Source organism: Chinchilla lanigera, unplaced genomic scaffold, assembly GCF_000276665.1.
Source record: "Chinchilla lanigera isolate Chin_1 unplaced genomic scaffold, ChiLan1.0 scaffold00084, whole genome shotgun sequence".
Lineage (NCBI taxonomy): Eukaryota > Metazoa > Chordata > Mammalia > Rodentia > Chinchillidae > Chinchilla > Chinchilla lanigera.
Genome location: NW_004955485.1, coordinates 1,054,609 through 1,082,464, shown reverse-complemented (window position 1 = coordinate 1,082,464; position 27,856 = coordinate 1,054,609). Strand labels below are relative to the sequence as shown.

The window sequence follows — 27,856 nt, the reverse complement described above, 5'->3', positions numbered from 1 at the left end:
CCTTCAAGGCTGCTATTACAACAATTATGAGATAGTGAACTTCAAAGTTTTTATTCAAACGTTTTCAGTCATTAGACAGCCCTTTTTCTATTATAATCTCTGCTTTTTGTTCTATGTTTAGAAAGAAAAATCTGTGATCTCCTGGGCTAGGTGGAAGTGAAAGGCAAAGGGGAAGAAAGAATTCTACCTTTTACCACTGTCCTGAAATGTCAATTTACAAAAAAAATTAGAATTCATAAAATTAAAATATTTCCCTTTCCAGTAAAAATTTACAAACACTCCAATGCACAGCAGAGACTTTTAAAATGACTAGCTGCTCAGATATCGGACTTCCTATATTTAATGGAAGGAATACTTCAGGGCTTATTATTGAAACTTTTATCACACAGTAGTACTCTTCCATTGCACTTCCGTTACAAGTTCATATAAGTTCCATTACTATGCCAAAGCGGGCAGCTAAAGACTTCACCCTTTATAACACACCCTGGAGATTTTAAAAACACTTTATTTAATAAAAGGTAAACATACAAAACTGAAATTAACACACATCCTAAAAATCATCTTCCATTAATAGGAAGACCCTTTTCTATGCATGTATTTGGCTTAAACTCAACTGCAGATAACAACTGATGTTCACACCAACAAATGCTGGCAATTTGATCTAGTTAATTAAAATTATAAACTCAGCTACATGAACATAATATACAGGGAAATTATGGTCAGATTAATGCACAAGAAATACAAGAAATTTTTAACGAAACATTCAGTACTCTTGTTCATTAATTTAGCCTTGGTTTTTTACAAAAATAGTATCTACATTGTATACAGGGCTATACATCAGCTTTTTGTTTTTTGATATAAACATTACATGTCCAAAAAAACAGTACCACTACCTTACGTGAAAAATTAAAGGAAAAAGCAAACATACAAAAAACAAATCCACAAAACACCGAACAGAAACATCTTAAAAAGGTAGCTCATCCTACACATTTTTCTACATAAAACTGAATTAAAAAAAAAAAAAAAACTAGACCAATTTTAGAGATGGCCTAATTGGCTTAGGAAACAAGGAAAGAAATACTTCAAAACAAACTTTGCCATTATAAAAGTAACCTACCTTTAGGTTTACCTTGACAGTAGCTAGGTTTTAAAGTTGAAAACAAACCAAAAAAGATCTCTAACTGGTGGTTGGTGTTTTGCCTTCATGTTCCAATGAGTAATTGTGTGTCAAATTCCAAGTTATGACTGTAAGTGAGGGCTTGGTATTAGTATCAACAATTCACCTAAGTGCCAAATGAAGCAGCCTCTATCTAGAAAAGTTACCTTATTCAGTAAACTCTGAGGGAACTATAGTAGTTGTAATGAAAAGTTAAATGAATAAGTTTCTCAAATGCAATTTCTTCAAGTTTCATTCTATTGAAGTCAAACAATGACAACAATGGTATCTTCCTTACTCACTTAGCAAATAATTTACCTTTAGAAAAATATAAGGATAAAAAGGTAAATGTAAAGCCCTGCAGAGATGAAATCCAACAGTTTTTCCAATTATTGAGGCATCAAATGCCTGACATTGTATTTTGAAGTATCTTGATACTGTGTCATAGGCTTATCCGCAATTCCACAAGTTCCTACTCCAACTTTGCCAGTTACACTCTCAGGTGAAGCAAAAATACTCCTCTTTACCTAGGGAAAAGAAAACAAGTCATTCCTAATTAGTTTTAGAAAAAAATGTTTTCTCCAGACTTAACTGTTAAAATAAATTCTAGTATCAGTATTAAAACAAAACAGAAAGACATTGCTTTTGTTTGCTTAGGGTAAAAAAAAATTAGTGAAATAGCTCAGTGCTGGAAGAAGCCATTTACGAACAAGTTATGGAAAATATTAGTACACACTATTAACACAACATTCACCGTTCAAAGATCTCAACATTCTAGCTTTATAATGTCAAATCATAACTTATGCTGTGAGCTATCTATTTTGGCACAACTACAACTCTGGCTGTATTCAAGAGTATGGCAAGGCCTGCTGTGATGTTTAAGTTGCGAAGACCCTTGCCATTTGTTAAATCATAAAATAAACATTGTTAGGAAACGGAAGCATTACTTTCCACGTTTACCAGTGGAGGAACCATCTTAAAAGAAAGAAAAATAAGAGATGGGTAAAAGCCAAAAATTTTTAACTTTTATGAATGCTATGGTTATTTTCTACTCAACACTCAGATGAATTTATCAAGGGGATGTGGAAGTTCTTTTAAATAAAATCTACCAGTGATGCTTATAAAGGAATGTGAACTAAGCAAAGAGTGTTCAATAAATTGCCTCTAAGTGATCTATAAGGCAGTGGATAATTTTTCTAATTTCTGTAATTCCTCATATAAACTCTAATTTGTATTATTTGCAAAGACAATGGCTAAAAATGATTCAATAAGCCACACTGAGGACAAATTCAAGAACTGGTTATTCATGTAGTTTTGAAAACCTAAGTACCTCCTTTTTAACTAGCTAAATCATTTGAATGATAGAATTACTTTAATGACAGCTGTATTTTCAGGTGTAGAAAGTGTGATGCAGATTTACCAACCTGGCCCTTTTTATTTTTAGAGTAGGCTCTGTTGTTGAATTGCTGCCACTTCACCTTCTGATCTTCTCTTTCCTGCTCAAGCTCTTTTATTCTTTGTGCCTTTTTCAAAGCTTTCTTCTTTTTATATTCACGCTGTTGGGCAATCATTTCTTTTCTGTGTAAGAAATAGAGCTAAATATCAATTCTTCAGATTTAAAAGATATCTTGTTTACCTTAGCAATGCAGGAAAAAAAAAAATCCAACAAACATACACTCTTCTCTCCACGAATAAAAGCCCGAACTGATTAAAATCAATGCCAATACCTACAACCAGTAAGAAATATATGTATTTTTAAAAGAGTATACAGTGTCACTGGAAGCTTTCAAACATTCATCTATTACATAAATCAAAATTTTCAACTGTGACTTATTTGACTTTTTTACTACTTTTACTAGCTGTGTTTTTATAACTTTTAGTAGCTGAGTATCAACACTTAAGAGTTTACCCTCAGTGTCACTCGGGCAGCATGGTTGTTTACATACCAACTATCCTGAGTGTTGCTCGGGCAGGTGGCATTTCAGCCAGTCAATTTTTGTATTGATAGAATTGTCACTTGTATATTTCTGTCGTCTTATAAAAATTAATGAAAAAAATGCAATTTTTGGTCATCTTGTATTTAAATAATTGGGCTGGTAAGTGGTTAAAGGCTAGCTAACCCTTTAATTTTCAAACAGAAACAGTTAACTGCAATTGCAGCATTTGAAGATTCAATGTACATAAAATATTTCACTTCAACTGGAAGAATACAGACACACACACAAAATCATAACTAATAATTCTTAAGACCAGTAACTAATAAAATTAAAAAACCTGAGGGTTAAACCAGGTATAGCAGTGCCTGTCTATATAATCCTAAGAGGCGGAGACAAGACAATCTCAAATTTGAAGCCAGCATGAGCAGCTTAGCAAGACCCTGTCTCAAAATGCAATTTTTAAAAATGGCTACGGATGTAGTTCACGGGTAAAGTTCTTGCCTAGCGTGCACAAAGCTCTGATTCAATTTGACCATTACAAAAACGACAACTGAAACAAAACCTAGGGTTTCCAAAAAATTTTAAGCAGGACTATAAACAGGATCAGACCTAGGACCACCAATAACCTCTGCTCAGTTAACATCAAGGAATAGAAGACGAAGAGATCTTTAAGACAGGCAATAAAGTCCAGGTGCCCCTGCACTACATACTGTGATCACCACCACAAAGCTCTAGGTACATCTTTTTACACAGAGGTCAAACGACTAAAACCAGAGATTATACATTATTTTACAATATCCTTATCGAAGATGTCCGTATGTTATTTGGAAACTGTACAAAAACTTCATTCCTACACCCATTCCTTGGATTCAGACGACCATCATCTTATACCTGGGATTACACTGTATTTGCTCTGCTTCAAAAAGTGCTTTATGATCTGGCTTCTACCTATCAAACCTCTTGGTACACTATCTATCTGCTAGGCCCAAGTTTCTACCAAAGGAAATTCTTTGTTACTTCTATGCCCCCACCCTTTATAAGGTAGGAATTTACTGAGTTATTACCACATGTTAAGAACTGTGTTATAAACTTTACTAATGCTATCCTTAATCCTCCAAACCCAATAATATAAATAACTATTGCCTGTGTTTTACAGATAAGAGATGGTAAGCAGTTTGTCTAAGGTAAACATGCACATTAAATAAGAAAGCTTCAGCTCCAGATATAGTCAATAACTTCTACTATTTTCACTTTGCTAACTTCTATTTTTTTTGAAATCTCAGTTTAGATGTCATTTTCCCAAGGACACTGCTCTGATAATTCCAATTTCAGTACCTCTTTTATGGGAGGCGGCATTAAGGACTGAACCCAGGACATTTGCACTGAGCTACATATCCTCAGCCCTTTTTTATTTTGAGACAAGGTCTTACTAAATTGCTAAATTTCTCAAGCTGGGCTCTAACTTGTCAAAATTTTGCCTCAACTTAAAGTGCTGAGATTACAAGCATGCACCACCATGCCCAACTATCATTAAACCATTTTTTAAATTATGTGTTCCCCTCTCGGGGTATTTCTTTCAGTAAGAAAAAGGCTTAAGTTGGTCTTTACTAAGACCCAGTAGTACCTGACTGATAAAATATGACAGAATGATATTCTAAGTATACAGTATCTCACAGTTATTGAATGTCTAGTGGGAAACACACTGTCTCCATTTTCCCTAAGTACACATATACAGACCATGCTGACCCTACAGCACTAATCTCTGAAACTATGGTAAACAGTATTATAGCTTCCTCACCCCATCACCCCATCTCTTGCAAAGATTCTCTTTGTAGACTACCTACTAGCAAATGGAGAACACCTAGAAGATGAAAGTCAAAACCACTTACTTTGACATGGGTTTGCTGCCACTGTCCTCCTTTGCCTTCCTTCCTTCTTCTACAGGCTTGAGGTTCAACAGTGGAGTCACTTCAGCATTGCCATAGCCAGCAAAGGTGATTGCAGCGGTGCCATTCTCTTCGTCTATCTCCTCAATCTCCGCTTCATAACACCTGTAAAGATATCATGGCTGTAAGCAGGTGAGTAAAGATTTAGTACTCAGCCTACAAGACTTACACTGCAGTGACTCAATTATTACATGTGTCTACAATGAAACTTTTTAAATGGTTCTTTTGGCAAAAACAATACAAGAGTGGTTGAAATTAGGAACCTGCTATTAAAAAAAGCCCTAATCAAAATACTGCCAAGAAAGTCGTATACTGTCTATTCAACATGCTTTAATCTTTTGAGAAATGGTATAAGCTACAGAATTGATTTTAGTGTTTGTACATCACAGAACTCAGATAATACAATATTTACCTAATTTTTAACATGCAAAGAATTTAGTTTAGAAAATACAGTGGTACCCTGGTTCACAAGTGCTTTTGCTTATGAACAATTTGGTTCACAAGCCAAAGCATTAGGCAAAATTTTGTTTTTGTTTGAAAACTTTGTATCAGGTGAAAACAAATTTGCAGCCATTTTTCTCACATAAACATAAACATGGCCAACTTTTCCAGAATCGTGGAACAAATTAAGTCTGTGAACTGAAGTACCCCTGTACATGCATTTCCCCCGACTCTGGGGACCAAGTCATTTTTTTCTCCATCAGTCTTAGTCTGAAGCTATAAAACTAAACTATATTAATAGTAACCACCCAAGAATTAAACTGGCTGTACGAATTACATACCTGTAAAGAATAATTCAAATAGGGTAGTTCAAACTGAATAAAAACATCTTACCATTGTATTTTATTATTTCATGTTATAGTTAGAGTTTTTTTTCTACACTTACTGTCCATCTTCACTCCAGATTGCCATACACTTGTCTCCTACTTTCCATGAATGAGTGGGCTGACTAGAAGCAAAACTGTCTGAACTTGTAAGAGTTTCTGAAGGTTGAGTTGACAGAAGATCTTTGGTTAGTTCTATAACTTCCTAAAAGAGAAAAACAAAAACCATAACATTATTTTTTAAAATTCACACTGTCAACTACTTTTAGTTTTGACTGATGACAGCTCTTATACCACGTGTTAAGTACTATTTCATGTATAGCTCGTAACACTATTAGGAAAGTACTATGATTATTTCCAAGTAGAAACTGAGATACTGTAATTTAAGTCTACATGGATAGCCTCAACCACAAAATACTAATGGAAATAAAGTAGACTTAAACTTATATCATGCATTACTTCTAAGTGCCTATTTTCTCTAAAGATGAGAAAAAATGGAGGGATTGAATTAGTTCAAGATCTCTTTTACAATGGCGTAATATTTCATGCAGCTGCACTGTTTTACAGGGCATTATTTAGCAATAGTATTAATTGTCCAGCCAACAACCTCTCCACAAATCCCCAAACACTTGAAGTACCCTTATTCGTAAGCAAAATGTTCCTACTTACACATACCTCTACTCAAACACTGTAGACATATAAAAAGAAACCAGCAGTCTTCCTACTCATTGACTATAAACCTTACCTGAACTATAAGCAAATTATCATTAGATTTAAAATATTCTACACCTTAATATTTATTAGGCACATTAGCACAGCTTCATTTGAAAAGAAAAAAATAATAAAACAAAAGTAACACAGGCAGGCAATGCCTGCCTATGTGGCAAATATCTTTTCTAACTCAGAGTTGTATTTATCTGTTGGATTCAAGTGTTAGAATCGGTTTAAAATCTTGTGAAGCAGTATAAATTGATAATATTCTGCTACCTATTTGTGGTACTTTTACTGTACTGAAAATCTATACTATTTATATCTTATCTGACTTAAGAACTTGCAGAGCTGTTCCCCTACACTGCTGAATTTAAAACACACTGTGTCTATGGGAGAAAAACTGGAGAAATTAACTTAGTTTCTTTTGGCTCCCACTGAGGTTTCATAACAGTAGCTCTGGTTCAGCAGCCAAGAAAGTTAAAGATTACCTCTTTCCCGAAGATTCTAAACCTAAAATCTAATATTTTGGCTTAAAAAAAAAAAAAAAAGAAAGGAGTAGTAAACCATTGGAGAAAAGCTAGCTTTATGGATTAAAAAACCAGAAGACTCAAATTTGAGTTTAAAAATGCAGGAGAGTACTATCTTTAAATTTTGCTAGAGGCCAAGCCGTCATTCAATTTTTTTCACAGCCCTGAAGGTAGGACATGACTTTGTGTTTGAAGGACTGAAGTTGTAAATAGGCCTGTGCAAGCTTGGCAAGCATTCTACCAGAGTCTCATCCCAGCCCTTCAACACCTGTCAATCCACAGTTGGTTAAAAAAGCAAAGAAGTCCAGATGATGTAGTACACAGAAGAAACTACCTAGTTTTGTTTTTGCTAACCACTTTTAGAGCTGGGAGTGTAATCCAGTAAGCGTGATGCAAGCGCCCACAAAATTCCTTCATTAAATACTTCCACATCCTATTAAGGATCATTAAACTTTTTAGCACATGCACAAGTTTTGGACTTGTAGTCTCAGACTTAGAACACTTTTCTTTTAAGAAAGGACATTTTCCTACTGTCCTCACAAGGGAATGTATTTTTACCAAAGAAAAGAGTCCCGAAAAGCTGTGCATATTACAAAGAATTTTCAGAGCCCTAAGCTGAAATGATCCTTTTTATAAAAAATAAGATCCAGAGCATTTCCTAATGTCCCATTATCCTGCTATGGTTTTATATACCCTCCCAGCAAAACTATGAAGAACCCTGTAATTTTATTTTTTCTTTACATGTGCACATGGACCAAAGTATTAGAAAAGCTATTTTACATATGAGGGGGTTCTTAAAGGTACATACCATTAATTACTTTTCCTCCCCCAAGTCTGAGTTCTGAAACTGCTCCTTCATTGACAGATGGGCAGCAGTTACAGTAATCGGCAATTCCAGGAAGCATCAGGTGTTGTGATCTACATATCAGCAGGTCAAAGGGGGTGCACTCAAGCACTCTGCTTACTGAAGGAAGGCGTTTCGGGGATGCAGAGAGCCACTGTAATATATGAGACAAGTGACTTGACCCCTGCCTCCTTTAGAACCAGTTTATTTAGCAAAACAGCCTAATAAATTGACTATCTTTTTGATTATCATAGACTGCCTTGGGATTAGCTAGCCTGGATTTTACCTCCCCTATTGTTTAAGTGGGGGAAAAAAAAAAAAGAAAGGCAGTTAGGACGTCATTAAATGAATATGCTGCCTCCTGAGTAACTTTATTCTATATGAAAGACAGTACATAAAAGCAATGAACATAAGAAACCTTACTGGAAAAACAGAAGCCACTGAAAAGACTCAGGATACATTATAAGCAAAAGGCAAATATATTAATAACCAGGATAAGGACAGATTCCACAAGGGGAACACAAAATAAAAAACCATACGGTGGTCCAAAATATGAAATAAGGAAGCCACAAAATCAGCAATTGAGCAGACTTTTCACCAAAAGTAACAGGCAAAATTAAATGCCAATGGCACAAGATACATCCCAGAAAGAAAAAGTAGGCGAGGCAGGGACACAAAGCAAAATAGAGTCTGTAACTGTAGTCTCCACAGAGACAATTACTTGGTGGAATCATATAACCAAATGCTTTTTAGAATTTCACCTTGAAAATCTTAAAAAAAAAAAAAAAAGCTTTCCTTTTCTTAAAAAAAAAAGCTTTCCATCTTTGAGGAGTTTTCAATCAAAATTTTCCCCTCATGATACAATAAACTAATCAAGACAAACTAATCAAGCATTCTGCATTATCACTATCTGAGGTATTAGCACTTAAGCTTTCTGAGTCTCTGTCCTAATATGCAGTTACATGTAATTCAATAAAATCAAAAATTCAGCTCCTCACTCCCCCTAGCTATGCTTCAAATAGCCACATACGCTAAGTGGCTGTGGTATGGAGCAGCAGAAAAGAACATTTCCATCATTACAGAAAGTTCCACTGGACAGTGTTGTTCCAAATGGTTAAAGAAAAGATATTTATTTATAAAAGATGCTCAGATCATTACCCGAACCCTAGCACCTTTTAGGTACCATTGTACTCTCTACCACAATAGTTTCTCCCTGCAACATTTTCCACTACAGATCATATAAGACACTGTGCCCACACTCTGAAAACAACTTATTCTAGAAATATTAGAAGTACCTGCTAATAACGCTATTTCAAACTCCACCCTCAAGACCCCCTCCACCAGTTCCACATATACTCCTCCCTCCCACTGCCAAGGAAGCAATATACAGTATAAAACACTGGCATACAATGTTTCCTTCAAAGTAAAAAAGGGCTGCTTTTAAGTTGATAAAGGAAGATGGGCCATCTCTCTGAGGCAAAAAGAAAGCTGGTACTCCAAAGAAGTCCGCTTTCCTTTGTTACCTCCCCTTCAGTGCATATTCACAGAACATGTGAGCAGATCAAACGACTGCAGCAGGAGTAAAACAACGGGCATTTTTTACAAAAGGACTCAGACAAGAGAATCTGTCCTCAAAACACCCTTCTTTTACTGACTGGCACAATGAAATCCACAGGCCTGGCTTCTACATATTGAAAAAGGGATCCTGTTCGAATTCTCAGAGCTTTTAAAAATAGCGTACTATTGCAAATTTATCTTAAACCGAGAATTTGAAAATACTCAACCCACTTTTAATTACGCTCACATGAGCTCTTTCAGGATCCCAACTATAGACCTCATTTAAATTGTTTATTTGCAGTTGTAATAGCCCTAATGGGCAACCGGGTGATAAAGGGAAATATTATTTGGATAAGATAAAGAATCAGTAGAGAGACATCATCAAAACACCCTGAAAACTTAAAAATTTCGTTCAGAATTTTAAGTTCTCAAGATGAAAAATCATGTATCTGTGTAGTATTCACAAACTATATATGGTGTTATTCTTAACTCGGTGTCCTGAAAGCAACAGATACTTACAATCATGGCTTTATATTTGTCTTGAAACCCCAGCACAGTTTGAAAGTTTTATACTTACTCAAATCTCCATGACAAAAAGATCTGCTTTACCACATCAACTCAACCTCAGCAAGGGCCAACATTTGCACTGTAAAAACTTAGTCTTAACTTCAAATAACGATACAACATTAATACAGAAAAATTTTCTTTTTAGATATTGCTGTTTTGTATTTTTAATACCAGGTGTAACCCACTAGCTTTGAAAAGAAAAAAACCACACTTTCAAAGAATCTTAATTAGGTTACATTTTTCTTCTTTAAAATTTAACTTAATTTCCCCTGCCAACTCTTGAAAATAAAGGCATGTTCCATTATCAAGTTTATTCTCTTGAAATTTTGAGACTTTCAAAATCGACTCATGTTTTTAGAATCCCGGAAGCACCCAAGGTTTTCTTAACTGTAGTGTTTCATTCATACTGCTGTATGCAAGTTGGGGAAGCAACTCTTTCTCTACAAGCCTTCCTGTCTATATATACATGGGGGGGCAGCCCAGCATCCTGGAAGGGTACTTTGAGTACCTACAGATTCTAAACAATAAATCATTTCAAAAACACAACAACACTCTTTTTAAGCAATGATAACTACAACTGTCTACCCATACTTACTTGTAAATCTTTCTTCAATTTTAGCAAATCTTCATTTTCTCCGTTTCCAGATAATGCAGCTTCTACTTGCTGGAGTTGAGCTTTGTAGCTTGCCAGCTGTTTTGCTAGATCCTCTGACATCTGGGGAAAATATAATACAGCTGAATATCAAACCATACAAACTGTTTCCCTAACTTGCTCGAATTTACAAGTTTTGCTCCCACCTTATTAACACTGCACCTTAATTTACCATTATTTTTACTTTTACTTCAGACCTGAACTAAACCACAAACGTCAAGGCAACAGATTTTGCAGATCATAAATATGTGCGATATATTCAATATAAAAAGACAGAAAATGCTTCAGACGTAAAGGAAAACTTTTAGTTTTAATTCATCACAGGCAAGGCAGTGTTTGGCTCAAGGATCACAGTTTATTACATGTCGTTTAAACAGGACTAGTCTGCTAGGATTCTCAAAACCTCGGAAAAAATACTTTTAAGCGTGACAAAATACGTTCAAAGCGAAATAAACACATTTTTAGTTAACTACACAAATACTATTCCTCACTCGAACTGTTAATGCAATTACGAGTATACGTAGCTCTCCAGAACAGAAATCTTCCACCCAGTCACTTAAACACGCAGTTATTGGTGTATTTTCTTGAGCAACACCACAATATACCCTCGCGTGCGGGCATCTTAGAGACGTGCCTGCGGCCAAATGCCGTTCACAACGCTGACCAAGAGCTACGCTCTGGCCCTTCCCTGGAAATTTGTAAGCAGACGTAGGGGACTTCCTAGGGTCTTCTCGAAATGCGCGTCCAGAGAGCGCCCGGAGTCTGGACAGACTCCAAGGGTGGAAGCCAGCCAAGCCGCCCTCCTCCCGGCCGCCCACCACCACCTCCCCTTCCCGGGGCGGCGCGGGGCCTCCGCACCACCGTGCCCGGCCCAGGCCGCCCCGCGAGCCCGGCTCCCTGGGCTCGGGCCTCCCCGCCAGCCGGCAGCGACCGAGGCCCGGCGAGGCCCGACTCTCCCTGACCGAGTCTGTTACCTTGTGTGGGACTAGGGGTAGGGCGGCGGGACGGGGTCGGGGCAGACGGGCCCAGTAGCGGCGGCGGCAGCAGACGCAGCAACAGTACGAAAAAAAAAAAAAAAAAAAATCTCCTGGAGAAGACGATTGAGTGGGAGAAGGAAAACCTCCGTTCGCGGTGAGGGGGAAGGGAGAAAAGCCGGGCGACGGAAGGAGGAACAAGATAAGGCGAGCACGGTCTCGCGAGACACAAACTACCGCGAGACGCTCCTTGCGTCACGTGATTCACTACGCCCTTTGCCTTACGTCTGGACCGCAAAGCGGGCGGGGCCAAGTAGGAAGGAAATTGCGTAGTGATCCGCGCCCGCCTCGTAATATAGGTGAGTCAAACCTTAGTTCCGGCTCGGAACCGGGAGGTGCTGGGTAGTTCTCTCGGGTTGATGAGGTCCCCCGCGGAGTAATCTCGTGTGAGGTTGTGGAAGGAACAACATTCGATGCAGCCTTTATACCAGTGGATTTCAAAGTGTAGTCCCCAAATCAACCCTATTGCGTCACCTGGGGATTCAGTGGAAATGCGTATTAAGTCCGAGCCCAGACCTGCTGGGTCCAGAAACTCTGGGTAGACTGCAACAGTCGTTTTCTACAAGCCTTATAGTTGATTCCGGTGTCCACTCAAACTAGAGAACCTCTTCTCGATATAATAAAAGCCTTAGTAGCAAGAGAAAACTGAGTTGTAGCTGAAATTATTGGAGACTGATCGATTTAAAATCTATTTGTTACTACAGTACTTGGTTTTAGTTAAATTGATTGGGTAAATCTCACCTAATGGGGAACAGTTTCAAACTTAATAGTCTTGAATGATAAGCAGAGTGTTCTGAATTTATGTTCAAAAACGCTCATGATGTATGTAATAGTACAACATGTACGGGTTCTATACTGATGCCCAGAGCTGTTGAGAGGTTTGAACGGAGGTCAAACGCCTCTCTCGCCTTCCTGTTTCCCCTCCACCATGTTTATAAATTTATTTCAAGTTTTAAAAAGTAGATAAAGACCCGAAACAAAAGCTGTGGGGATGCCTGGAAAGAACTTTGCTTGGAGGATTGGGTTCTGTTGCCGGACCCAGAAGGCGGCTCTCAAATGGAACTGTGGAAACATCTTATTTTAGATCCTTGCTTTCTTTTGAAGGATTCCTCTCTTTTCCTCTCCATGCACGCACGTGTAGTCTGAATAGTGAGTCAGGTAACCTGTGAAGATGGGAATCTAGGTCAGGTTTGTAGGTGTGACTGGGATGGAGAGCAACTTGCAAGAATTGAAAATGCTGCAGAGGGCACCGGTGTGCAGCTACAGTTAAAGAAAACAAGAAAGTATGTACCTTTCCTTGGATTCAGATTTGTTTAAAATCATAAGTTTTGACACACTGTTCTTATTCTGTGTATTTTAAGAACTGCTGCTAAGAGAGTCTTCATTTACAGGCATGTAAAATTGCTCTCAAATGAGAATTTTTTCTGAACCTCCTAGATCAGAGAATAGGGAAATACAGTAATTGTTATATGTTCCAGTATAGATGAATAGACCATCTTGGTAGTTTTGTTTTCAGAATTATTTTTAATCTCTCCATCTAGGTAACAAATTTATAAAGAAAAGCTATACTGAATTTTAATTCTCACGAAGAGATGATTACATTTGTATGTACCAGACAACATCTAAAGACTTTACATGTATTCATTTAATTTTCATGATGCTGTGGTGTCAGACAAAACTGGAGCAAGTATAAGCTTTGACTAAGAGTGATATTTCAAATAGGCTTTCTGCCTTACCACATCCTTTGAAATGTCAAACTCTATATTCAGTGATTTTTCTTAAAATATTCATATTCAAGTTAATCATGCTTTTTCTTCAGAAAAATCAGTATCCTAGCATGTGCGAGTCCTTGGGTTATTCCCAACACTATAAAAGAAAACAAAGAGAAGTATCTAAAACCTTTAGTTCCTTAAACTTGGTATTTATTTTATTGAAACCCAGTAAGTATATAAAATATAAAGACCCCAAATTGTCATCACAATATACAGCTACTTTCTTTCCATTTGAAATTTAAAGAGCTACTGAGTAAAATTATAGCTGTTGCCTTTGGAAATGGGCCAACCCATCTCAAAGCAAAGAGTGTACAGTAAATAATATATGTTGGTAAAAAAGGAGACTATTCCTTAACCTTATTGTGTCCTCTCCTGACCACATTTGCCCACGTTTCCCCATACCTCAACGAATACCTAAAGTGATGAATTATAGATGTATACATAGTCATAATAATTGCTTATGCTCTTGGCTTTCTTTAGTCATAAGAGGAATTTTGAATGTCTCATAGAGATTTGCACAGGACTTTCTCTTCTGTGTTTGAGTATTTTGGAGTACAGTGCATTGAACACAATGTGGGGTGATTCATAGGTGGCATCATCAACTTAAGATTGATGGGGAGAAAACCATCAGTACAGGTGCCCATCTATTTATGAGTCATGGCAATCTACCTAAATTTATATTGCCTTGTTAGTCTTACCATATTTTCACCTATTCTGTGTTTTGTCTGTCGTTAAAGAACAGAAAACTATACCAGTGAAGGATAAGAAAATGAGCCACTAAAAATAGATAACAAGGATTTCATCATTCAGGAAAAGATTATAATCTAAATCTTTAGAAGGATGAGGAATAGCAGTTGTAGTCTTTAGACCTACTGAAAAGCAGCTTTCCATAGTACAGTTTAAGTATCCCTTTTCTGAAATGCGTGGGACCAGACAATTTTGGAATTTTTTTTTTTGAAGGCAGGGGATTTGGGAATATTTGCATATAACTAATGAAATGAGATACCTTGGGGATGGAATAAAAGTTTAAATGTGAAATGCAATTATTTTCATATACACCTGTCTATGTAGCCTGAAGGTAATTTTATACAGTATTTTTAGTGCACCTGCATTTTAACTGTGGCCTGTGAAATGAAGTCAGATATAGAATTTCCTACTTGGGGTGTCAAGTTTCAGATTTGGAGCATTTCAGACTTCAGATTTTCAGATTAGCGATGTTCAACCTGTACTTTGTACATTTTTTATGCTATATATTCTAGCACAAGAACCCGAACAAGCATCTCTCAAATATTACATATTATTGCTACTTGTACTGTAATTTTGGTAATGTAATTTTGATGGGTTGGCAATGTAGCCCAGTAGTTGAGGTCTTGTCTTGTCGGGTCAAGGACTTGGGTTCAGTCTCCAGCACTAAAAGCAAAAACAACCAAAAACAACCCAAAACAAAAAAAAATTTTAAAAAACCCTCTGATATCAAATTTCAATTAGAATCTTTTTAGGGAGGCAGTATTGGGGATTAAACCCAAGGCCCTCCAACTGAGCTACATATGCAGTCCTTTTTGTTTGGGGGCACAAGGTCTAGCTAAATTGCACAGGCTGGTTTCAAACTTGTGATCCTCATGACTTAACCTTCAGAGTACTTGGATTATAGGCATGTGCTAGCACACTCAGCTAGAATTATTTAATATATATTTCTTTGAAATAATGTCACCCCAATAGAGGGTGCCCATATTTTAGTATCTAGCTACCATTCTCCACTAAAAAGGAAATGGCATTTCTTAGGAAGATGGATGATTTTGGACTTCAGGTCGAGCACGTACAAAAGTGCAAAGTTGAGACTGAAACACCTTTCAGAAAGTAAGGAAGTATCCAAAAACTAATAGGAAGTTAAAAACCCACATAACCCAGCTTTAGGGAACTCCACTGGCCAAATATGAATCTATTTGGTCACGTTTCTTCAATTAAAAAGAGTAATAACTATAATAGATTATCAAGGCACTGAATGTACTTTTTAAAATACAGAGTGATACTCAAAATTAATCATGGGGAAGAGAGTTTTTCTTTGTAGAAGAAATAAATGTAGCCAATAAAGGTAAACAGAATGATAGAATTGCAAAGTTCACCATTTGCAATTCCAAATGGTTTAAGCAAGGATCATCATTAAAAGCTAAAACTTAACTGGTGAAAGTAGGTGGGGAAAGGGACAATGGGTACATAGAATCAAGGGGTCACACAGGGCAAGTGTCATGCACCACAGACTGCTTAATAATTAAGCAGGAAATACATTTAAATATGAAGAAATTCAGCCGTCACTGACTTAACCCAGCGATCAAATGTAGTGCCACTACTGTGGGATGACCTGACTTCACTTGTCTCTTGATTTGGTACAGCGTGACATGACAGTGTCACATATGACGGAACCTCGCCCAGATGCTTAACCTTAATGTAACTAAGCCTTTTACACAACTCCCAGTTCACAGGAAATACAGGCATCGAGGAACAAGTAGAATGACCAGGTGAAGATAAGCAGATCCAGAATGTGGGACATTCAATAAGGGGATGGACCTAAATTCTTAAAACGAAAACAAAAACAAACCCATGTCATTAAATATTGGAGGACTGTTCTACATTAGGAGACAAAAAGATACAACCACCCAATGCAATGAGTATATCTTGACTGGATCTGGGTTTGGAAAAATAAGGCTATCGAAGAGGGCGGGACATTTGAATATGGACTAATTTATTAGATGATAATGAATTATTGTTAATTTTATTCGGTGTGTAATTATTTTGTGGTTACTTAGGAGAATGCCTTGTGCTTAAATTAAGTATTTAGGGATAATGTATCCTAACATTTGTAAGTTTCCTTCAAATGGTTTGGCAAAAATATGTGAAACTTTACATAATTCACATATATATGTGTATGTGAAGACACAGAGAGAAAGGGACAGAGAGGGATAGAGCGGAGGGAGAAATGTCATTGCTTCTAGATGGTAGATATATAATTGTTCATTGTACTAGTCTTTCAACCCTTCTATGTATTTGATATCTTTCAAAGTAGAAAGCTGGGGGAAGTGTCCATGAACTGGCTGGAACACCTTTGAGAACAGTTCTGGGGTGTGCATATGCAATGGTGAGCAAGAGCAGCGGAGAGCTGAGGGAACTCCAGGAGCTCGAACAGCTTTGCAAGCGCAGCCTGCCAGAGTACTGGAATTACAAGAATGCTCCACCATGCCCAGCTTCACCACAGCCTTTTTTTTTTTTGGTTTTTCTCCGGTACCGGGAACCGAACTCAAGACCTTGCGCTTGCCAGGCAGGCGCTTTGCCGCTGAGCTAAATCCCCAGCCCCTCACCACAGCCTTTTACATCCAGAGTTAATTGGATTTTTCTGCCTTCAAGCCCCTAAAAGTACCCTTTTTATCTGAGCTTTCCCACCCCCACATTCATGGATGCCTCCAGTTTATTTATCTTAGAAAAAAGGAGAAAACAAGCAAAAATACTTCACATCACTTTTATTGCACAGTGGACAATAGAATAGTCTGTGTTGAAGGCTGATTGACGCAAACAGCCTTGTGTTGAGGCCGATATGCCTTCCCACATGCAGGGAAAGAAAAAAAGACAGTTCAGTATTTTTTCGTAGCATTAGGGATTTGAACCGAGGCCCCTCGCACTGAGGTACATCTCCAGACTTTTTTTTTAAATAATGTTTTTTTTTTCCCAGTACCGGGCATCAAATTCATGACCCCGCGCTTGCCAGGCAGGCGCTGTGCCGCTGAGCTAAATTCCCAGCCCTTCATAGTGTTTTTTTAAAAGACATTGTCTTGCTAAATCACTAAATTGCCCAGACAGATCAAATTTGCAATCCTCCTGCCTCAGCCTCCCAGAGTCCTGAGATTATTCGTGTGTGCCACCATTTACAAAAAAACAGAGTGAGCTCCAGAGTTTTGCCCTCTCAAGATGAGTGGCCCATAGTTTGATATGGCTACCTTTGGCTGTTTTATTAGTATGTCAGCCTTTGGAAAAACAACTACAGAATGGAGGCCTTAATACTTGAAGATTCCATTAGGTGGCAGTCAGGATCCAGGCATCTTTTGATTTTCAGACCCCGCCCCCGACCATGGAGTATTAGCAAAGAAACATTGCCAGGCAGCTTGGAGGAAGAAGGGATAAGGAAAACAAACAAAGAATCTAAGTGAGCAATTGCAGGTGGTTTTAATATGTATATTTTTATTTGTCCTTGCTGTGATTCTTTAATAGTTTTGCAAATTCCTTTATGTCTAAAGCCTTGTAGACTATGTGGTGTATGCCGTCTACATCTCTGTGCTGTTAGCTTTAAAACATAAATAGGAACTATGGCTCCTTTATTCTAGACCCAGTACATTTGATAGTACTTTTATAGTGACATCCTCATCTCTGTAATTACTGCTCATAAAAGGCTCTTTGTGGTCCTGGTAGGTTTTTGTGGGTTGGATTTCCTGGGAAAAGAGCTGAGATTTCTGTGCGCAAGGTCTATGGGAGAGTGCCCTTGGGAGGGGTGACGGGAAGACATGAGCACTTACTGTGGAGGCCTTAGTTCCATAGAAGGAGCTCTGGAGCTAGGATGGCCTGTCAGAAATACCCTAACCCCTGAAGTCTAGGCCAGAGCTTTATTCTTGCTCATCCCTTATTGATCAATGAGTTGATCAGGAGCTAAGAGCAATTCAGCCAAGAACTGTGAGCTGCTAGGAGAGAGCTCCTCAGGTGGGGCCGGGAGTCTGAGCAGTACAACACCCCAGTCCCTGCACGCCCCAGTCACTACACACCCCAATCACTATGGTTGAGAAGAAGGCATTCTTTTCTCATATCGCTCCTATTTTTGATATCTCTGAATACTGCTCTCTTGCAGAAGCTTCCTGTGTTAGAAACTGTGAATAGTTCCTAATCTTTTTTTTTTTTTTTTTTTTTTTTTTTTTTTTTTTTTTGGTTTTTTTCCGGTACCGGGAACCGAACTCACGACCTTGCGCTTGCCAGGCAGGTGCTTTGCCGCTGAGCTAAATCCCCAGCCCCAATAGTTCCTAATCTTGTTTCCACATTCTCATCTTGTTTTCCTCGTGTTAAATAAAACTAATGGAAAAATGCTTGACACCTCCTGCAGAGGATGCCACTTTTGGTTCAGGTGGATTTCTGATGTGTAATTATGCTATGGGAGAACTTGCTTGTACATGTGATTTCAGGTATGAAGGTTAAGCATTTGCTTTGTTGAAGAATGCTGCATGGTTAGTATTTACTCCAGTACATGAAAAACCACTGGAGACTTATAGAAAAAAGGGGTAGATAAGTGATATTTTCTGAAAATAGCCTCTTTACAGGTAGTACATGGATGACTGACTATTTAAAAAGATTTTTAATTTGTTTTTGTCTGACCTTGGCTTCTTTAATATTCTGTTAACACTGATATTCTTCCTATTTTTTTACTAGTTTCAGGTGAAAGAATCACTTTTCCCCTTACCATCTTTTGACTGATTCCAGTGACCCCTGAAAGTCTTTCGGTGTGTTTTCTCCCTCTCCAGGACTGCAGAGCAGGATGTTAGCATTTCTCACTTAGCTTGATGCAGTAGCATAAGAATGGGGTTCCTTCCCATCCTCCACTCTTCGCTGCCAGATTGAGTTGACTGATTGTAAGCACCAGTCTAAGCATGGCTGCACATGCACATTAAAATCTCAGCTTGCTAGCCCACCGTGTAAAGTCATCAGAGATACGGCCCCAGCCTTAGCACTGATACACAGTCCACATACAGACCTGCCCTTTGCTTTCACCCCTTACTGCCTTTGCCTCTAGGGTCTGCTTTACCTTGCATGCCTTTCCCTTCTTTCCTGCCTGGAAACAAAGTCTATTCAGATGGGCATGGTGAAGCATTCCAGCTTTCACAGGCACAGCTTCTTTTTGAACCCTTAGCAATTTTACCCCTATTAGGAGATCCCTGGGTTATTGGTGTTTAGAACCAGGCTCCTCTAAGCATCATATCCAAGCAGGAGTAATCCCATCCTGTCCTTCCCACCTTCAGCCCTGGGAAGGTGTGCCTGGCACTGTGTCTTTTGTAATGTATAACTAGTTGCACTTAGAACTAGTCTTCTTGAAAACACAGAGGTTTGTTTATACTATCAGTGAACATTTTATTTGATTTTGGTAAATACTCTGAAGATTTCTTGTAACTGTGTTATGATATTTCTGTAACACTGGCATACATCCTTTTAATTTCTTCAGAAGTTTATTACCATGGTAAGATATAAGGTATATCTTATATAAGATATAAGGTGTTCATGCTTTCATAATGCAGAGAACTTTTGATCCTAATTACAGCTTGTCTCTCACAGGCAGTTGGAAGTGATTTTTACACTCTTGTATGTGCTGGTAAGGATGTAGATAGCAGAAGTGAAGACTGTAAGAGTAGCTTCACTATGAATAATTTAATCAATATATTTCTGGTTTATTTTTTCAGTGTTACTGATGAGCTGCCCAAGTTTAGTGTTTCCTCTACAGGCAAAATGAAGTACAGCCAGTTAATCAGACACTCAGCACAAGGACAAAATTCATGTAACTGAGATGAGAAAGTGGCTCTATAGAGAGACCTGCCCATTATTCTTGCAGTTTATACAGAGCCCATGTTAATTTACTGTCTTTTTCTGTAACTTGTAAAGTGACTAAGTCATTTTACTGCTTTGTTTATCACTTGGGAGACAAACATGAGGACAATATATTTTCATGTAGCCTGGTAAGTCAGACAAATGGATATAAATATGATAGCTACTTCCAACAGTTTGTAGATTAGATGGTCGTGAGCTTTTAGGCTTGTTATCGGTGGTCTGTTTTCCCTTATTTGTCTTTTCATTTTGCATCACTGTCAGCTCTCTGTCTTATGACCAGAGGAAGACATGTAGGCATTTGTAGGCATTCTTGATAGCAGGTAAAATAACACACTTGACTGGAGCTCATAGTTCTAGTATGGATTCTGCCTCTCACTAGCTATGAGACCTTCAGCAGAGATCATCACTTCAGTGGACCCATATTTACTTGCGTTTCCTTGCAGCTAACACTGTGATTCTTAAGTTTCTAGGAAGTCAAGAAAGTTGACCTAGTCTTCCCTGAAGAGACAGTTAATTCTACTCCATCTCTCTGCCCTTTGAGTTTCTACTGCAGTACACCAGAGTTACGCAGTCTAATCTTTATTAGACCTCTGCTCGCAAGTTTCAGTAAAGCAGAATTCCATGTATGAAACCCTGTTTCATCCTCCTCCCTGACCTACCCTAGCCAACTCCCAGGTCTAGGTGTCTGGTATAGGCTCTTAATGCAAGTTGACTGAAGGAGGAAGTTCAGGGACTCTCCAACTATCTCTTAAGTGTTGTCCTCCCATCTTACTTTACAGAGAAAAGAAAGGTCACTTGGCAAGAATTTCCTTAGATACCTCCCAACCCCTGCACAAACACCTAAAAATTATTCATGATGATTCACGCTTACAAAGGTTGAATAAAATATGACGGCAATATTGAATGTCTCCACCAAAACTCTTGCTGAAATTTAATCCCCATTGTGTGATGTTAAGAAGTGGGACCAGGTGACCTTTAAAAGATGATGAGATCATAAGGGCTCTACCCTCATGAATGGATGGGATAATGGCTATATCAAGGGTGGGTCTGTTATAAAAGCCAGTCGGGCTTGCATGGATGCCGCCCCCTACCATGTGATGCCCTGTGCTGCACTGGGACTCTGCAGAAAGTTCCCACCAGCAGGAAGGAGATGCACCAGGTGTGAGCCCTCAGTCTTGGACCTCCCAGCCTCCAGAAAGACTAGGTTTATTCTTTACAAGTAACCCGGTCTGTTATATTCAGTAGGGCAGCAACAGAAAGTACAATGATAATGACTGTGCTGAAATTTACCTCATGTGTACAACCAAAGGCGTCATTACAAATTTGAAGAAAAGCCACAGAGATAAGTATTTGCAGTAAAGAATTAGTAACTATAACAATAATGATCTTTAAAATCCTATGTATAATTAAGAAAACATAAATATTGAAAAGTAGAAGAAAGAGGAGAAGAATATTTTACAAAAGAAAGAACCCCAAAGTCTTGATAAATATATGGCAAATGCTCAAACTTACGCATAACCAGGGACAGGTCACCAAAAACTATAGCCTTTCTGATGGGAAAAAGCTTAAAGTCTGGGAAAAAACCCAGAGGATATTAACATTCACAAATGCCTAATGGGAGTGCAACTCACTTTGAAGAGCAAGTTGGCATTATCTAGGAAAGTGGAAAGTGGGCACTTTTGGGATCCGGCAGTCCTGTTCTGAGAAACACTCCTGTCTACCTAATAAGGAGACACCCAAAACTTATTACAGCTTTGATTTTAAAAACAAAAATTTTAAAGCAATAACCTGCATGACTATCAACAGCAAAATGGAGGAAAAAGTTGGCATATGTATTCAATGGGGTACTGAATATTCATGAAACAAATGCAAATGAACTGGAAGTACATGTATTAATATAGATAAATCTCAAAAACAATGTTCAGCAAAAAAGAAGCCACTGTAGAGTAACATGTGCAATAGAAGACTACTTAGACAAATTTTAAGGTCAGGCCAAAATACTTTGTTTATAGCAGCACATGTATAATAAAAGTAGAAGATCACGCAGGAGAGTGAAAAATCTCAAATTCAAGACAGTGGTTGTCTCTGGGGAAGTTGGATAGCCCTTGGGATCAGAGAATGAGGCTACAGAAGGCTCATCACCATGTCTGAAATATTGTTTCTTTAATATACGTTTAACATGCTTAAAAAGAGGAAGAGAAAATAAAAACCTCATGACAGTCCTTACTGGCATTTACCTGAAAAATACTTAAATTCTATATAAGGCCACTTCTCTAAGTCTTGGGGAAAGATTACCTTCCTCCAGCAGATGCGACACTGGAGAGGCATGGCTTGGGTACCATATTCATGAAAGGTTCCTCTTTCTCCAAATAGAATAGATGGGACCTTACAACAGGGCTTAAGACCTGGAGAGCAGGATGTCCTCAGCCAGGGCTTTGTGCACAGAACATAACCAGTGCAACCATGGTAGCAGCCCTCACTCTAAGTCAAACGGGTAGTAAGTTCTTCCCCTCGTTCTTGGTGTCTCAAAGAGTGAAGTCTTTCTCCTGCCCAAGGCAAACTCTCCAGTAGGCTGAGCTCATCCCCTCCGTTCTTCTCTCTCATTATTCTGTCATTCTTTCGCTTGCATCTTGCCTCCCTTTTGGCGCCCCTTCTCCTAGCCTTTGCCCCTGTGTTTGTTTTTGCTGCCACTTCTCCCACTGTGGCTTGGTTTCCTTCTCCCATTGCATCACTGAGATGCCCTGTCCACAAAGCCGTCATGACCTTCTGAACTCTCAAAGACCGGAAGCCCGTCTGCAGTTCTCACCTCACTTGGCCTGTGTAATATTGCACAGCTTCCCTGTGGAAAGTCCTGAGGTGGCTTCTGAGACGCTATTTTCCTGGATTCATTTTCTTTGGCTTCTGAGGCTTTTGTCCATTTTATAGCTCTTGTTCTGTCACATACCTATGAATAGTAGTATTCCTGTCTCACCCAGATTTCTTCTCACTCCCTTCAAGTAGCTTCAAATTTCATTTAATAAATATTTATCGGGACACCTATGCCACACCAGGCTCTTTTCTAAGTGCTAGGGACACAGCACTGAAAAGGCTCCGTGGGATTCCCTATCATGGCAACTTTAGTCTTCTATTATTTTCTTTTGCTTTCTTCCCCTATTAACTTGGGTTCTTTTTCTGACTGACCTTATAATGGCCAAAAAGGCTTTAACCCCACACCTTTGTGTACACAAAGGGAGTCTGGGTAACTTGTCCGATCAATATAGACAAGCAGCGTGGGGTGTCACTGTGTGAAAAGGCCCTACACTAGAGCATTAAACATGGCTCCCAGAGGCTGTGCCAATCTTTAGGCATGGTCCAGGAGATCTTCCACTAACTCTCAGTGTGAACTTGGTGTAATCTTTCAACTCTTCTGAGTTTCAGCTTCCTTTTCTGTAAAGAGAAGGGTTGGTGTAATTATGTAACAAGTCCTTTCTAGGTTTAAAACCATAAGGTTCTGTGATGTTTAGTTTTTGAGGCTAAATTATATCATCATCTGTATGCCTGAGAAGTTTCTCCATTGTTCTTTATTTTTTTCTCCACTGTTCTTAATGTTTTAGAATTCAGATTATTTTTCCTTATCATTCAGTGTTTGGTTTACTTGTATAATATAAAATAAGCTGCAACCAAAAAGTAGAATTCTGTTTGTGATCACAAAGCATAGTATTCTTAACTTCTTCCTAATTAAATCCTGCTTGGCTTAAGTAGGTAGTCTAAGTGTTAATTCATTACTACTTTTGGCTGAATTATGTTGTAAAAAGAGGGTATTTAGCTCTGAATACTCTAGTGGGGTTTACTTTGTACATTGTAACAGTCAAATCTGACCAAAAGTGTAGGGGTTCTAAGAGCCCAGGTGGCATCCATTCATTGTGTGACATTCAGCAAATTCTTTAACATCTTGGTACCTTACTTTTTCATCCAAAACCTACAAAGAATAGCAACTACCTGATGAAGCAGCATAAGACAATAAGTAAATAAATGCAAAGGGCTTAGGACAAGTCTTCATACTGTCAGCATTGTTTAAACTATTACAAGCTATTTCTAATTTTAAATTAAAATTCTCTACAGTGCAATACACATACATTTGAAATACGACAGGACACTAACAAATGTCTAAACATAATTTTAGGACAAAAATGAGGGGAGATGGTTACCTTTTAAAAAGCAGATCTGTAATAGCTCCACAGTGAATGCCAAGGAGAGCAATAGAGTAAGGAGAATACAAAAGGAGGTGATGGATGGGTTTATTCATTTTGTAGCAAATGATCAAGAAAGCTCACTGAGAAATTGACTCTGAGGCTGAGACCTGAAGGGAGTAAGAATTGAGAGGCCTGTGGTTATGTGGTAGAAACCTGTTCCATGCAGAGGGAACAGTAGGTGCAGGTTCTAAGGTGGGAGTGTGCATGTTGCTCAAGTGGAAATGTCAGGACTCTTGGAAAAAATATCTGTGTACATAGATTTGGGAAAACTAGTAGTTGTTCCACCAGCAGGTTTGCTGGAGATGGGGAGGAGAGACAGAAAGAGAGGGAGGGAGGGAGGCAGGGAGAGAGGGAAAGAGAGAGAAAGAGAGAGAGAAAGAGAGAGAGAGAGAGAAACCAGAGGGTTAGAGACCAGCATGGAGAGTCAAACAGATGCTTGAATTTACTCAACAAATATTTATTGAGTACCTGAGATTCCATGTCTGTTAATAGCAGAGTAGTTCATATTGGATTATCTCATCTGCAAGTAACAATGATAAACTCTAGAGGGAAAAAAAATGACCTAAAGATGTTGAAGAATGACCAAATTAGAAACTAGGGAGCTGACATTTGGAAGAAGGGAAAAGTACTGGATGAGGAATGTTATGGTTTGTGCCTAGATGTCCCCCCAAATCCTGGTGCAGTCATAGGTGGGGCTTTGCAGAGGTGGCTGGATCTAGAGTATATGATGCTGGGATTAAGTGCGTGATACTGGGATCAAGGGTGTGTGATTACTAAATTAGTTCACTGACTGGTTTGACATAGTTCTGAGTAGGATTAAGGGCAAACCACCCTGTGGGTGAGTTCTACCTGCCCTAATAGTGGATAGCCAGGATACAATGTAAGGGACAGAAAGAGGGTTACTGTGGTTGCTTGCTACTTCAATGCTTTGCTGCCTTCTGCCTGCCATGAACTGTTTCTCCTCTGAGATATCCCTCTGCCATGCCACTCTGCCTTGAAGCCAGCCAACTATGAACTGAAACCTCAGTACACTGAGAGTTACAATAAAATTTCCTCCTTTAACTTTGGGTGTCAGGTATTTTGTCTCATGAATGAGAAAAGTAACTAAGACAGATGGGTTTCGCAGAGTTTTGTTTTGTTTTCACTACTGGGCATGGAACCCAAGATCTTTATACTGAGCTACGTCCCCAGCCCTTTTTTATTTTTTGAGACAGAGTCTTACTAAGTCGCCCAGTCTGGGCTCAAACTTTTGATAATCTTGCCTTAGTGTCCCAGAGTGCTGAGATCATAGGCATGTATCACCTTGCTGACTCCTATTTGTTTTTCAATGATTTTTTTTTTTTTTCTCATAGGCACACCCAGTTAACTCCATGCTGGGACAGTTAGAATTTGGGTTTTTTAAAAAAATTTGTGTTTGCAGTACATACTAATTACGTTCATTGTGGGGAGTTGGTACATGTTCATAACACATTTTGATTCTTTTTAGCGTTCCCTTCCCTCACCTACCCCCCACTTTTTCCATCTCTTGACCCCCTTCCATTTGCAAAAGATTTATCTCCCTGTTTCCTATTATCTGTCTTTTATTTTGCTCTTTAGTTTATTTATACTTTGGGTTTCTGATATAAGAGAAACTATGAGATACTTAAGTTTGTGTATTTGATTTATTTCACTTAACTTATGATCCCAAGATGTGTGCATTTTCCTACAAATGACTCAAACTTATCCCTTTTTGTAGCAGAGTACTACTCCCCTGTACATAAATACATTTTCTTTATGGAATGTTAGAATGTGGATAGAAGCTCAGTTTTGATGAATTGATTTGAGAAATTAGAATACAGAGCTTTGGCCTGTCACCATTATCGTAGCAATTGGAAAGTAGTGTGAAGATTGATAGGAAGGGAAGAGCCATCAAAGAGAAGCCCTAAATTCTGTGTATAGATATCCCCCAAATCTCTGGCTGATCTCTAAGTTATACACATGTGGGGTAGACTTCAGGCAGGCTCACTAAGAGAGCTGAATAGAAATGTTAACCCTTGACCACGACAGAAGAGAGTTTGAGTTTTAGTCTTACAAAGTTAACTGTTTAGTAAAACCATGAATCCAAAGCTTAACAGAGGGACAAACAGAACTACAGTCTTACAATGTCTTGTTCACAGTGTGAAGGTCATAATCCAAATTTACTGGACCACCAAGAGAACAAAAATGTGACCCATATGCAAGAGAAAAGGCAGGCAATGCAGAGTGACCCTAAAATGATACAGAAGTAGGGATTAGGATGCAGTTATCTTAAAATAACTATTACAACTCTGGCAAGAACATAAACAAATGGCACAATGGTGCATGCCTGTCATCACAACTACTCAGGAGGCTGAGGCAGGAGAATTTCTTGAGCATAGGAGTTCCATTCTAGCCTGGGCAACATAGCAGGACTCTGTCTCAAGAGAAAAAATTTAAAAGTTCATCATGAATGGGAAGGAAAGTTTATTTATTTATTTGTCTTTTTGAGACAAGGTCTCGCTATGCAATTCAGACTGGCCTTGAGCTTACTTTTTAGCCCAGGCTGGTCTCGAACTCAAAACAATCCTCCTGCCTCAGCCTCCTGAGTGTTGGGATTACAGGTGTGTGCCACCATGCCCGGCATGGGAAGGAAATTTCAGCAAAGGAGCAGAAACTTCAAAAAAGAACCCGAAGGAAACTCCTGAAGAAACAGTGAAAGCTGTTCTTGCGTTCCCTCAGCGGTAGGTGGTAGCCCACTCTTTGCTCTTTATACCACTTCCTGTGGGTAAGGATTCATGCCTGTCATTCATATTCCGAGGGTCCCTGCCGCTAACACTTAGGCAACTCATTTTCCAAAATAAGTCTTAGATTTCCCCAAAATATTTTCTTTTGTTCGCAGTCATGTTAAGCTCATTAGTGTAACTGACTTGAGCCCCAGCCTGAAGAGATGACTGTAGTTAACACTAGGAAAATGATGTTCTCTAAACTTAGGGACCTTCTCAGACCAGTAGAGACAGGCGTGGCTCTTGCCCCGTGAGCCCCCTCTCCAGCGTGGCGGGGAGGGCTCCGCGCACGAGGCTGTCACCCCGCATCACCTGCACTCCCGCCCCGCCCCCTGACTTCCGCTCCCTCTTCGTCTCCCACAAGGGGCTGACGCAGCCCTGGAATCCAGCTCTTACCTTGCCCTCCCTCACTTCTGCCAGTCCTCTCCTCTCTAGCTGGTGTTTTTCTCTCTTTCTGTCTTCTCTCTTTTCTGTCTCCCACCCAGACAATAAGCATGCTCTAGCAAAGATTACATTATGACGCCTACTGGAGAAGTGTGGCAGTGTTTTCACTTCTGAAGCTAAGCACCACACTGCTGTTGTCTGTAGCTTCCTCTTGAGTAGCTTTGAATTCTCACCCGGATGGAACCACTTTCTACCTGACATGGGCAGGGCTCTGGAGATCTGGGAGAGGTCCTCTTCCTATAGAGTACA

At 38.9% G+C, this 27,856-nt stretch overlaps 1 protein-coding gene and 1 long non-coding RNA gene across 4 annotated transcripts in view; one reads left to right on the top strand and one right to left on the bottom strand.

Moving 5' to 3' along the window:
- Positions 1–485: 485 nt before the first annotated feature.
- On the bottom strand, positions 486–11,869 carry Smndc1 (survival motor neuron domain containing 1). Of its 2 annotated transcripts, none has more exons than XM_005403757.2 (6): positions 11,696–11,869; positions 10,665–10,784; positions 5,926–6,068; positions 4,983–5,144; positions 2,581–2,734; positions 486–1,683 (listed from the first exon to the last, which is right to left on the bottom strand). In XM_005403757.2, the coding sequence occupies exons 2-6, from the start codon at positions 10,782–10,784 to the stop codon at positions 1,546–1,548; spliced, it is 717 nt and encodes a 238-aa protein (XP_005403814.1). In that variant the 5' UTR covers positions 11,696–11,869; the 3' UTR covers positions 486–1,545. The 2 variants fall into 2 exon arrangements, with proteins under 2 accessions (XP_005403814.1, XP_005403815.1); XM_005403758.2 differs by lacking the exon at positions 11,696–11,869 and adding an exon at positions 7,910–8,099 and having other exon boundaries at positions 10,665–10,753.
- A 111-nt stretch (positions 11,870–11,980) lies between these two features.
- LOC102017456 overlaps positions 11,981–27,856 on the top strand; it is a 41,784-nt gene continuing 25,908 nt past the window's right edge. For both annotated transcript variants that reach the window (XR_263903.2, XR_001231092.1), the window contains exon 1: positions 11,981–12,054. This is a non-coding gene — a long non-coding RNA (uncharacterized LOC102017456). The remainder of the gene's footprint in view (positions 12,055–27,856) is intronic.

What these genes read in the sequence shown, in the direction of transcription:
- Smndc1 (XM_005403757.2), bottom strand. Translation starts at nt 10,784, where the DNA reads ATGTCAGAGGATCTAGCAAAACAGCTGGCAAGCTACAAAGCTCAACTC. An exon ending in AATTGAAGAAAGATTTACAA is followed by an intron (nt 6,069 to 10,664) that starts GTAAGTATGGGT and finishes TTTCTCTTTTAG; the next exon opens with GAAGTTATAGAACTAACCAA. An exon ending in ATCTGGAGTGAAGATGGACA is followed by an intron (nt 5,145 to 5,925) that starts GTAAGTGTAGAA and finishes ATATCTTTACAG; the next exon opens with GTGTTATGAAGCGGAGATTG.